General features: G+C 38.8%; 2 protein-coding genes across 2 annotated transcripts; one reads left to right on the top strand and one right to left on the bottom strand.

Annotated features, from left to right (window-relative positions):
• Positions 1-1821: 1821 nt before the first annotated feature.
• Positions 1822-5547, bottom strand: nudt5 (nudix (nucleoside diphosphate linked moiety X)-type motif 5). The gene is made up of 9 exons (XM_068307096.1): positions 5277-5547; positions 4087-4154; positions 3964-4016; positions 3787-3894; positions 3589-3684; positions 3325-3426; positions 2772-2780; positions 2635-2688; positions 1822-2556 (listed from the first exon to the last, which is right to left on the bottom strand). The coding sequence occupies exons 1-9, from the start codon at positions 5406-5408 to the stop codon at positions 2447-2449; spliced, it is 732 nt and encodes a 243-aa protein (XP_068163197.1). The 5' UTR covers positions 5409-5547; the 3' UTR covers positions 1822-2446.
• A 628-nt stretch (positions 5548-6175) lies between these two features.
• On the top strand, positions 6176-12270 carry cdc123 (cell division cycle 123 homolog (S. cerevisiae)). Its single transcript, XM_068306796.1, has 13 exons — positions 6176-6314; positions 6545-6616; positions 7033-7096; positions 7692-7724; positions 8191-8286; positions 8544-8650; positions 8987-9038; positions 9181-9256; positions 9516-9638; positions 9854-9882; positions 9985-10086; positions 10186-10323; positions 10943-12270. Exons 1-13 carry the CDS (start codon positions 6241-6243, stop codon positions 11000-11002), a joined length of 1026 nt encoding a protein of 341 aa, XP_068162897.1. The 5' UTR covers positions 6176-6240; the 3' UTR covers positions 11003-12270.

The raw sequence follows: 12270 nt of genomic DNA, 5'->3' as shown, positions 1-12270 counted from the left end.
AAACGATGGAGATGAAAAATTACCTGTGATAAATGTTAATAAAAACGTTACAAATGCCACAAATAAGATAATTTAATAGTAGTTAACATCTCCTTCAAAAATAAGACATGACAGACTAAACTTATTTCTCTGTTTACATCATCGGTGTGTTTGTGATGCGGATAGTAAAACATTTCTTTCAAAAAACAAGATGTGGATCCAGGATCATTGTTATTTCTTTTTTTTCAAAATTGCGGCATTGAATAGTTAGTTTTTGGAGTAGACTGTCACAGTAATAACTTTAATATTTTAATTTAAATTAAATAATAATAATAATAATAATAATAATAATAATAATAATAATAATAATAATAATAATAATAATAATAATTCATAATTAGTGAACGAGTTCTTGGGTCGCGGACCAAAGGGTAGTGAGTGATTTTGACCACCAGAATATTAAATTACAGTAAGTGACTCAAGGATCAATCAGTCAATCAAACTTTATTTATAAAGCGCTTTTCATACAAAATGGGTAACTCAAAGTACTTTACATAAAAACAAGACAAAAAACAGGTTGCTTTTTATTTATACGTTATCTTTACTTTTTTTTAAGTTTACAGCTGCGAAAAAAAAGATATTTATTATTTCTCTGATCACGCTATTGTCTGTGTAGTTTTTTTTGCATTGGAAAAACTACACAACTAGCTGAAGTTGTTCCCGAGCCACCTCATTGGTCAGTTTTTCTTCTTCGCTGACAAATTTTGGTGTTTTGGGGACCAGAGGAAGATAATGTTACTGCCGCCACATGGCGTGGAGGGGTGTAGCACTGTAAGACAACATGATCAGAGGTAGTGACGATAGTTAATGAAATAACACAACAGTAAGACAACAGGAACATGAAACCTTCCTTCAGAGCTAAAGCGTGGTCTGTGGCATATGCATGGAAAATGTGCTCGTAATATTATCAGATATCGGTTTTTGTGCTTGCAGCGCATCCAGGTCAACATCTGGTGAAGTAACTTTTTGTATTATTTAACGCCACCTTCCACCAAGGATCTGACTGAACATCACTGCCTAACAATTATTGATCTGGATTTGCCTACAGTGCAGAGTGAGGTTTGTGTTCTACACTCCCAACAAACACCGGATCGAAGGACGGATATGTTTACATGTTTTAAAAAGTCTGACTTTATGAAACCTGTAAGTGTTCACACCAGTCCAGTTTGGATCACTCTTGTCTATCCTGAACTGGGTTTACAGATGTTTCAGTTTTGAACTCCACTCATAGTTTGCCGATGGTGGATATAATGTCTTCCAGCCATTCATTGTTTATTTTGGACTGATTACTCATACTTGACTTCTCATGCCCACTTCCTCCATGTCAGTAGAGATTAAAGTCTCAGAAGAATTTATTTTTTCTAACATGTATTGGGTTACATCCAAATCCTTTGAAATGTACCTGGAACATATTTGTTCAGCACATCTGTCAGTGTGTGATGACTGACAGTGGAAGTCAGTGACCGTGTGAAGAACCTGTCCAAACAAGTACTGTAGTTTTGCAGTTCTGTATATCCAAAGCTAATGAAAACATTGCTTACTCTTCAACTAATGCATTTTTTTGTGATTGAAATCCTGTTTTCCTGTCTCTTCCAGCATGAAAAACATCAGTCACTTCTCAAGAATCTGATGCTGCCCCTTTGAAGAGGAGTGCTTTTATCCACATGCAGGATTTTTTTTAAAAATCAACAGGCTTCTGCATGAGGTCCTAAACTGCTAACACTGCATATGAGTCACCAGATCAAGCTGTCTGAAGCAAAAACACACAAAAATGAAAGCCCGTAGGAAATGTCACATTTATTCATTGATCTGTTTTTTCCTAGTTGCAGCCACGTCCAGCTATGTTCTACAAGTCAGTCACTTTCTTTATTAATACAGTACCTGTGTTGTAAATTACAGCGGCGTGGCAAGAAAAATCCCTGCTTTTGTCAGCACTGTTATTAATATTCTAACCAGAGAGTTGATATAACTGTTACAGCTCATTACTAATTCTGTGACTAAAAATTGCATTGTTGCTATGTATTGGATTTGATGGAGGAATGATTTGAATTTGGTCTGACTGATTGATACATATCATATTGAATGTTGGTTAAAAACACAAGTATTACAATGATTAAATACACTAAACTACGTCAAACTAGAGTTATTTGCTTTGACATTTTTACTAACTGTTCCTAGGTTTCCTCCTCCAGTTGAACAGAATCACTGATAGCGTAAAGGAATGTCAAAAACCTAGTCTTATTAAATTATTATTACATTTTTTTTAACCAAAATTTAAAATGAGTTTAAATTAAGGTCTAAAACCACTTTACAATAAAATTTCTATGCGGAATTCCTGAAATCTTTCCAAATATTCTGCGTAACAACAACACTATTTCTTCCTCTCATTCGCCTCCCCTTATTTTCTTCATTGCTTCAGGACTGGGAGCTCCCTTGGCTTAAAGAAGGCCTGAACAATCCCCATAGCAAAGATGTAAACTTTAGAGTCCACAATGATCTTCTCTTTCTTCAGCAGCTCTGCAGGAGAACAAGACCACAGTTAGTTTGGTTTGTTTGTGTGTCTCGTGTGCTGACATCACTGTGATCAAATCTCACCATCTATTTTCGTTTGAAACTCGTCAACAGGCAACAGAAGGACTTCAACAAATTCTGGAATGAGCAGATAGATGCTTGTAAGAGGAGATTCTTCATGAGGGACAACAAGATGTGTTTGATATGATGTCATAACTCACCTCCATCACCTGTGGGAAAACAGAAAAAAAAAAGAAACCAAGATTAAGATTAGCATCATTTCTTTTTTGGGTGTTGAGAAAATAGGAATATTTTCACACTCATAAATCTTTTTAATTTGTCAGGTTATTAAACCTACAGAACTCCATAAATCAAGGATCAAACTATTAAAGTGAACAAAGAAAAATAACATCAAAAACAAGTTCGGACATCAACTTAGTTTAAAACGTTTTTGTCAAATTTAAAATGGGCTTAATTGTGGGAAATGTAGTTTTTGGTCAAAGCACACTTTCACCGATTTATTTTTAAAAACACGCTGACCTTTTATGCTCTCGTGGGCCACATAAAATGATGTGGCGGGCCACATTTGGCCCCTGGGGGCCTTGAGTTTGACACGTGTGCTCTAAACAAACGTTTGTTTGTCCTTGGTACCAGTATGTTAGATACAGGTAGTTATTAAGGTGTAACTTGATCATCAATACAAACCATCAATGAAAGAATGACTGAATGAACTAGTAAACAAACTCTTGTGTGTTTATGATACTGTCGACATACCGAGCTGTTGTGTTGGACTGATGTTCTCCATTTCATCTCCGTTGATGTTGACCATCACGATGTTGGTTGTGCAGTTTGACAATCCGGGGTCCAAACACGTCACTAGGATTCAAACATCAACCCATCAACCTATTTGCATAATTTGATCCAGATAATTAAAGAAAAATGAGGACAGATCATCATGGATCTGACACACATGAGATGAGACATAGACTAGATGGGCAGCCGCTGCCGTCAAATGTTCGGTGGGTGTTTGTGACGTACCCGGAGTGACTCCAACTACTTCCCCTTTGTAGCCGGTTTCTTCCTTCAGTTCCCTCAGTGCAGCCACTGCAGCACTCTCCCCCTCGTCGATTAAACCTGAACACAGCAGACGTTACATTTGAATGAGTGAGAGATCACAGATGGGCTAAATGATGGGTGTGATAGCGTGTGCCGAGTGTTTCCAAAGAAATAAGTGACCTGCAGGAAACTCTAAAGTGTGGCATCCCAGAGGAGGACGAAACTGCTTCACCATCACGACGCAGTCTTTATGGAGCGTCCGTTTGAGCAGGGCGATGATTCCAACACCTGTAGCAGAAGTGTGTTATATTTTGGCTGACCAGTGATAACTAAAACCGCAAAGCACAAAACACTCACCGTCTGTTTCTGTACTGGTTCCTCTTGTTGTCCTTTTCACGGTCTCCCAAGTTCTGTTGGGAGGAAACCAGCAAATAAAACTATGTACAGACTTTAAAATGTGAGTGGAAAACCGATCCGTACCTGGTGCTTCCAGCAGGGTCCACGTATGTCGTCTTCTCCAGCTTTAGCCATTTTCCTGCTGCTACGAGCTGCAACAAAACCAGTAAAGGTAACAAGTCAGGATGAGCAGCACGGAACACAATGCGATACAAAACTGTACCACTACACTGCTACCACTCAGACTGGAACTGTGGCTGCCAGGCAGGATACAAATAAAACTGACTTCATCTGCAATGGCTGTCCACACTGTTCTGGAGCCATGTGTTTATATTGTACCAATGTTGGTTTATCGATGCAGTACTGCCCTAAGAATCAAAGGTCACTGAGATGCACACAGATTGCACAATATTCTCTAAATCTTTTCTCATTATGGGCTGGAAATAGTGAAAACAACAAATACCTTGAAAGAGCACATTAAGAGTAACATTCTTAAAACTAATACACTACTTTCGTATTTGTGTGCATGAACATTGTAATAAATAACATTACAATAAATCCATAGCTATTTGAAGCTCGTTCTCTTTCAGTCATTTTCTTCACATTATGCTAAACCGCTGCCCCTGTGAGAAAGAGTTTCTTTCCCTGGCGTGTACCTGAGCCGATCACATGTCATTTCAAACATGTGCACTCATTTATTTTGTCTGTGCATCCCTCATCTTCCAATGAGGGGTTTGGATGGTTTCATTTTCCATCATTAGTCTGCATGAACTCGGTGAAGAACCCTTACTGTGACATTTAATCTATGTTCGAAATAAACTTTGCTGATATTCAGACGTCAAAACATTAACATGCAAAGTGAAGCTGTGCAAGTTTGGCTTTATAAAAAAAAAAAATATAGGTATATATTTTGTGGCAGCATGCTATTAGTTTATGTTATTGCTGTATCAGAAAAAAAGTTTTATGCACAAAAAAGGGACATGACAAAAGGTCGAGCTGACATTACACTGTTATGAAAACCTTATTACTGAGGTTTTCAGGTCTAAATTAATGCAATCAGACAATAAAATCCTAAAGTCAAGCATTAATCATCTGAAGCTTCCACAAGTCAGGATTTACTGGTGTGTTGTCATATTTAATCTGACTGCATTCAGGACGAATGGACACAACAACTTGTGGTGTAAATCAGACACTAGAATTTTAAGGTTTGACAATTTATTTTGATCAAAAAGTTCACGAAAAAAAACACACAAAAAAGTCTAAAACGAACTTACCTCTTCTTTCACTACGTGTGGAGTAGTAGTAGTCGTGGTTTTGGGTTCTTTTGTGTCGTTCATTTTCAAAATCTGGTCAACGGAAAATGGAGGAAAAACCGAGAGATAACTCTTAGAAAGATTGCTGTACATTAACACATTTAGCCTTTCTACTTTTTTCTATTTGTTCTACGCTTGATTATAGTTGCGTTACAGTCAGCAGCGCTAAAGGCCTTCGGATTCCAGTATTTCAAACTTTAAATTGTCTTTTAAATGACAAAAACTAAATGTAACTCACGTGAATCCAACAATGTTGGAGTACCAGCAGAGATGGTATAACATGTACGAGGAGTCACTCTGAAACTACTTCCGGGTGCCGGGAATTTTACCGGAAGTCGGTTTTATCACACATTTAAAAGACGGGCGATGAGCCACATCTAAGTTCTAACAAGTTTAAAAAATAAATCAATTTACAAATGTAGTATGTACACGCGTATTTATGTACATAATTTACTTTAAGGTAAGTAAATGTGTGATTTAACCACGATAAAAAGGTTGTGGTGGATGTCTTATAACGTTTATCTCTGGATTATAATATATGATTAGTTTATTTTACATTTTATACAGATGCAAATTTCCAAGTCATATGAGTGAAGAATGACATCGCGTTTACTTGTTTTAAATGTAGAGCGATTGTGCTTTTCAATTAACGATCTATGTAAAAAGGTGACCACGCCTACTTGTGCATCTCAAATAGACGTCCCCGCTCTGAAAACGCGTCTGTATAAATTAATTCGACACATCTAAACCTATCCATAAAATTTTACCATTGTTAATGAATCCACAAAATTGTTGATTATTGATAGTGCAAAGTGATCAAACTGACAATATGTTGACCGACAAAATGGGACCCAAGTTTTCCAAAATGTGAGCACTTGGGAAGATATTTACTGATGGACACATTTCCGGTACATGATTTTACAGCATGAAGAAAGAGCAAGTTGTGAATTGTCAGTTTTCGGTTTGGTATCCGATATTCAAGAAATATACAATTAAAAGGTAAACCGCTCCCATTTTTAGAATAATGCCCCAAAATATATGTTATTCGTTGTTGCTTTAAAAATTCCCCTATTTAGCCAGCATCTAAAGTTGGCTAACGGAGTTAGCATTAGTGCTTTCGCAAACGTGTTTACATCATTTTCTAAGCAGCGTTCATCTTTTGTTATCCTCCTGTTTGCTGAACACTCTTTCTTTCTAAACATGTGTCTTATTACTTGTGTTTATTCCAGTCTCATCCTTCCACTGCCTCAGAATGTAATAGACTATTTACTGGACGATGGAACCCTGGTAGTAGCTGGGAGGTATGAGGCCGCTGACACACACAGATCATGATGGGTTATTGCTTGTTGATTTTGATGAAAAACAAGATATGATCAAATGTTGTCAAAGTCTATAATAGAAAGGAGAATATCCTTTGCAACATATCATATAATTAGTAACATATCTAAGACACTATTCAAAATAGAATAATTTTGTATCGGTGGTTAAATCCATCCTAGCATCGAATCTTTGTGAAGGTCCTGCATTAATTGTCATCATTAAGAATTGAAATGTCACGATCAATAAAAGAGTCTCCACCTTCAGTACTGAATTTAATAAAGCTTGACTCTTTTTGCCTGAACGATATTGAGGTAAAGATGTCAGTGGTTTCTGTAGATCATGTTGCAGACTGACCGTTTTGTTATTGTCATTAATCTTTTGTGTCACTGCTGTTCAGTGAGCATAACACACAACAGATACACGGCAACGACTGGGAGTCCAATGAAGAGGAAGACATTCAGGTACGGAAACAGAACATGAGTTTATTTGTCCTTTCTGGTCTTTTTTCTCTCCGTTATTTCATATAAAATGTATATGTTTATACACACACAAACACACATATGTCTGTGTGTGTGTGTGTGTGTAGTATATCAAAATCATCTGTATTTTAAACAAAATAAAAGCAGTATATGGAAGAAAAAAACTTTAAACATCATATGTATTACAAAAAAGACATTAAAAGTTATAAGTCTCGTTTCCTTTGTCTTTCCAATCCGTACAATATAATGTTTGACTGAACCTTAGACATAGTATTTAATGTACCAAACTCTAAAGCCTTTGAACATCACAGTAAGGGTTATCACATTTTTTATAGCACCTTATATCTTTAAAATGAAATAACTCCTTTCACAAATTGACCGTCACTAAAGTTTTGTATTATTCAGTGCTGAAATACAGATTGCTTATGAATATTTTTTCCGAGGTTTCCAAATATTGTAACATTACATTCCTTCACTGACAACTTTATAGCATAAAAAAACATACAATATTTAATAAAACATTTCAAACAATGTTTTTTTCTGACTATACAAATCTGTTTCTTCTGTTTCCCTCTAGTGGTCAGATGATGATACAACCACCACTGTCACAGTAAGCACTTAAATAAATGTTCCTCTACCTGAATGTTTCCAGCTCCTACCTGATCAATCATTATGTCTGAAAGCTCCATTTGCATCCAGAGTAACTATTCTTCCTCCTCGGCTTAATGGTGACATACTGCTCTCTGCAAGTTAGGCAAATGTTATAAGACTCCTTTGTGAAATTTATGTGTCTTAACACATCAAACATGTTCAGTGTGTGACAAGTCAGGACTGCAGGTCAGCCACTTTAGCATCCAGGCAGTTTTATAATGAAGCCATGCAGTGGCAGGACGTCTGGAATGTCGTTTCATTGTGTTGCTAGACGCTGCAGAGCCTCACAAAACCTGTAGATCCGTGTCAGCTTTAAAGTTACCCATGTCATGTCTAATATTCCATGAAGTCCTTACTTGTGGATCATCATTTTATAATACAAAAGTTATGAATGCAGTTGGATGATGACGCCTTGTCTTTGTTAGGCTCCTGAGTTCCCAGAGTTCAGCTCTAAGGTGTTGGAAGCGATAAACGCCCTGGGTGGGAACGTCTTTCCTAAACTCAACTGGAGCGCTCCACGGGTAAAGTACAAGCGCTTCTTAATTTTAATTTTGGATTTGTAACATTGGACGAATTTCATTCATTTGTTCATTCATCCATCCCTCCATCTATTCATTCATTAATTCATTCATTTATTTATTAATTCATTCATTTTCTTGAAGATGTAACAATCTGCAAAGGTCTTGTGAATTTTCCAAAAATGAATCTGACTTGCTTCTTGGAAGGATTGAGCAATGAATTATGTCTATATTTGTGTGTGTGTCTCTCTCTCTTTCAGGATGCTAACTGGATTGCTCTGAATAATTCCCTGCAGTGTCGCTGCCTCAGTGATATATTCCTAATTTTCAAAAGTTCTGACTTCATCACCCACGATCTCACGCAGCCGTAAGCGTCACTATCCACAGCATCAACACACACAACCATGCTTTGTATTTCCAGGCTGCTTTCACTCTGCAGCCAAGAAAAAAAAAAAAAAAAAACCTTGTCCCAGCTTGAGAAATAACTGCATTTTAGATTTATGCCTCAAGCATTTCAGCTTTGCATAACAAATATTTCAGTAAGTGATTTGCTGCAGTGCACCACCTCAGGAAAACTGCCTATGATATATTCTTGTTTGTTCAACTTCCCTCTCGAATTTCCTGAGAGCAGAAAAGCTTTCAGTGTCAGAATCCGTAGCAGTGCCACATTGTTGTTTACATGTTATGACCATGTTTTGTGCAGATTCCGCGTGTGTAGTGATCAAGACTCCCCAGATCCAGACATAAAGTATGAGGTATTCAAAAGGCAAACTATGCACACAGAATGAGTTATTATGTTATTATTTTGCACGGGGTGCAAAAGGGATCCAGATGGTTTTGTTCATACACATTCACAGCTGCATGGAGTTTATCAGTCATGTGATCTTCTGTCCTCAGCTCGTCCTGAGGAAGTGGAGTGAGCTGATCCCTGGTGGAGAGTTTCGCTGCTTCGTCAAAGAGAATGAACTGATCGGTAAAAACACACAAATCCCCCATCACCATTTTGGCTTCCTGCCCAAATATAATCATCACCCCGTTAGGACTCAAGACAAACCACATCTTCTTGACATTTTACATTGCGTACCACCCGAGTTTGAGGGAAATGAACTTAATGTATCTGATATGAAGGAAAAATGTGATGTAATCTCATTTAGCTGCTTGTGCACAACAGCTTCATTTGAAAACTTGTACAATCCCATTGAAGTTTCACTTGTGTGTGAATGTGTTTCCAGCCATCTCCCAGAGGGACTACACTCAGTATTACCCCCACATCTTGAAGCAGGAGGAGCAGATCTGTCAAGCCATACAGGAGTTCTACACCCTCCACATCCAGTACAACTTCCTGGACGAAGACTGTGAGCATCAACATCCTTTTTTTGTCGGGCTGCTTGTGTGAAGCTCTGCTCCGCTACCTGTGTTTGGACAGAAGAAACAGCAAAGAATCATGAAGCAAATCTGTTGTTTGACCGTCAGCTGTGATTTGAGCTTTTGTTTTTTTGTGGATCATAAATCTAAGTGAATTAATGTGATCATATATGTGCAGTTTTTAACAGTTCTTTCTCTGTTACAGTTGTGTTCGATGTCTACAGAGATAGTCTGGTATGTACACTCAAGTTTTAGTCTGGTTTCAAAAATGCATCACATTTTTACTTGCGCTTATGTTTGTGTGTGTGTGTGTTTGTGTGTGTACGTACGCTGCAGGGGAGGGTGTGGCTGATAGATCTGAACCCGTTCGGGGAGGTGACCGACTCGCTGCTCTTCAGCTGGGAGGAGCTGACCACAGGAGAAATCACTCGGCATCAGGTCAGTCATCATCAGCATCAGCAAGGTGTTGTGTGTAGCATCACAGAGGCTCACAAAACAGTCTGATAGTGAGTGTGTGTGGTTTGTGTGTGTCTGCAGGAAGGCCCTGCATTTCGCTACGCCACCAGTGACATGACATTACAGCCCAGTCCCTGCCTGAGCTACAGAATCCCACGGGACTTTGTTGACCTCTCCACTGGAGAAGACGCCTACAAACTCATCGACTTCCTCAAACTAGTAAGATCTTGGCGCAAAATGTTTTTGTTCCTCCACTGAAAGAGATGCGCAGTGTTACCCCCGTCTGTCTGTCCATACGTTATGTAACAGGTATGCTGGACACCCTTAAGGTCTATAAGGTCTAAGTATACAGTCAAAATAATGCACTCCCTTACATTTAAATCAGAAAAAACACAGCAGTCTAATGACGTGATGGGACTGGAGACGATCAGTGACTGATATCACCAGATGTGAAGAAGAGTACGACAACTTTGAAGACTGACGGACTACACAGAGTATTTCACTGCCTAAACAGTGCCACTAAATGTAAATGACATGTAATAACATGTCTGGAATGAACAAAATCAACCGAATAAGTAAAATCTCCAGCGAGCAAACTGCTGTTAAAAACCTGATGCATCGTTTGATAAATCTCACAATCTTCGAGAAAGTCAAAAAATGGTCTTGTGTTAAAATCACCTTTTCCTCGCTCCAAAGGGCCGCCTCTTTACAAAATGACAAGACAATGTTAAGAATGGATATTCTAACAGACAAGTAGACAAACAGCAGCAACAATATACAACCTCCTCAGGGGAGGTGTTAACATTGGAAACGCTGAAGTGTGCTGTCTTCTCTGCAGACGAAAAGCCGGCAGGAGGATGAAGAGGAGGAGGAGGATGAGGAGGAGGCTCCGCAGTGACTTGCTCCTCTTCAGCCTGAAGAACGCGCATCAACATCCCTTTGATACTGTTTCTGTGTTGAACCCCTCTGTCTGTCTTTGTATTAATTCAGCCTGTTCTCTCTGATAGAAGGAGTGACGTCCATCCAATCGTTTCTGAATAGCTCTCACGTTAATCTTAAAGGAACACGTTAGATTATCAGATTGCGTCTAAAGGCTCTGTGAGGAGTCGTTACCTGATGAGTTGTTCCATCTCCAGAGCTCCGTATAATGAGTGAAAATTGTGCATCTTCACGACAGAACAGTGTTTCCGTGTGTGTGTGTGTGTGTGTGTGTTTGTGGCTGTGTTACTTCATTTCACACCACAATCATTCATCTCCACACCACTTTTAATTCTTTCCACCCAGTTTCTCCATTTTTCTTTGCCAATTTACCCCCGAGTAGTTTTTGACACCCTCATCGCTCGACGCCGCTCTTCTGAGTGTTATTTTCCCATCATGCATCGCTGTAGCCTGTTGCTCCCACACACAAAAAAAAAAACACCATTAAACTTCTTGTCATGTATTGGCTCGGCTGTCAATCTGATGGGTGCTGTAAAGCAGCGCATTAGACATTGATTGCACTTTTTTACGTAACAGTTCTCATTACACCGGGAGCCAAATGAGCCGTGCGCGCTCAGCGCAGGTCAGTTCATTTCGCTGTTTATCCCCCCCCCCCCTTCCTTCACTGGATTGATGGAGCAATTACAGAAAGATGGAACGAGCTGCTATGTTAAGAGTTACGGCTCCCCTGATGAAAAAAGCTGCCGACTAGAAACTGTTTGCAATGTGCACTTTGTGAGGAATGTCTGGTGTTAGTCATCCTTACTGTCTCACAGTGAAACGAGGCCGGACGCGTCAGAGCTGGAGCCGTCCTGGTTTGACCTGCAGTTCATCCACACGGGGTCTGTTCATTCACAACAAGCAGCGGCTGCACTCAAATTTGTTTTTTTAACCACCAGTAAATGCATTTCTGACCCACCTCATTCTGGAATCTATACAGGCTATTCAATATAAGAATGTGTAGCCTGTGTTCCTAGTTTATCACCTGAGCCAGGATGTAATCCAGTGCACCGTGTAAACACTTAAAATTATGCTGAGAAAGGAAATTTCCCCCTTAATGGCAAAAAGTGTTTCAAGCATCACAATACAATGTTATATTCTACTTATATTGCAGTTCATTATTGCATTTGTTCTAGCCAATAAATAAATTAGTACGCACTTTATTTGCAGGCTTTTAAGATGCCATAC

Source organism: Antennarius striatus, chromosome 22, assembly GCF_040054535.1.
Source record: "Antennarius striatus isolate MH-2024 chromosome 22, ASM4005453v1, whole genome shotgun sequence".
NCBI classification, from domain to species: Eukaryota; Metazoa; Chordata; class Actinopteri; order Lophiiformes; family Antennariidae; genus Antennarius; species Antennarius striatus.
This window is presented reverse-complemented; position numbering and strand designations above follow the sequence as displayed.

What these genes read in the sequence shown, in the direction of transcription:
- nudt5 (XM_068307096.1), bottom strand. Translation starts at nt 5,408, where the DNA reads ATGTACAGCAATCTTTCTAAGAGTTATCTCTCGGTTTTTCCTCCATTT. An exon ending in CACACGTAGTGAAAGAAGAG is followed by an intron (nt 4,155 to 5,276) that starts GTAAGTTCGTTT and finishes GTTTTGTTGCAG; the next exon opens with CTCGTAGCAGCAGGAAAATG. An exon ending in AGTAGTTGGAGTCACTCCGG is followed by an intron (nt 3,427 to 3,588) that starts GTACGTCACAAA and finishes TTTGAATCCTAG; the next exon opens with TGACGTGTTTGGACCCCGGA.
- cdc123 (XM_068306796.1), top strand. Translation starts at nt 6,241, where the DNA reads ATGAAGAAAGAGCAAGTTGTGAATTGTCAGTTTTCGGTTTGGTATCCG. An exon ending in TCAACTGGAGCGCTCCACGG is followed by an intron (nt 8,287 to 8,543) that starts GTAAAGTACAAG and finishes TCTCTCTTTCAG; the next exon opens with GATGCTAACTGGATTGCTCT. An exon ending in ATCCAGACATAAAGTATGAG is followed by an intron (nt 9,039 to 9,180) that starts GTATTCAAAAGG and finishes TTCTGTCCTCAG; the next exon opens with CTCGTCCTGAGGAAGTGGAG.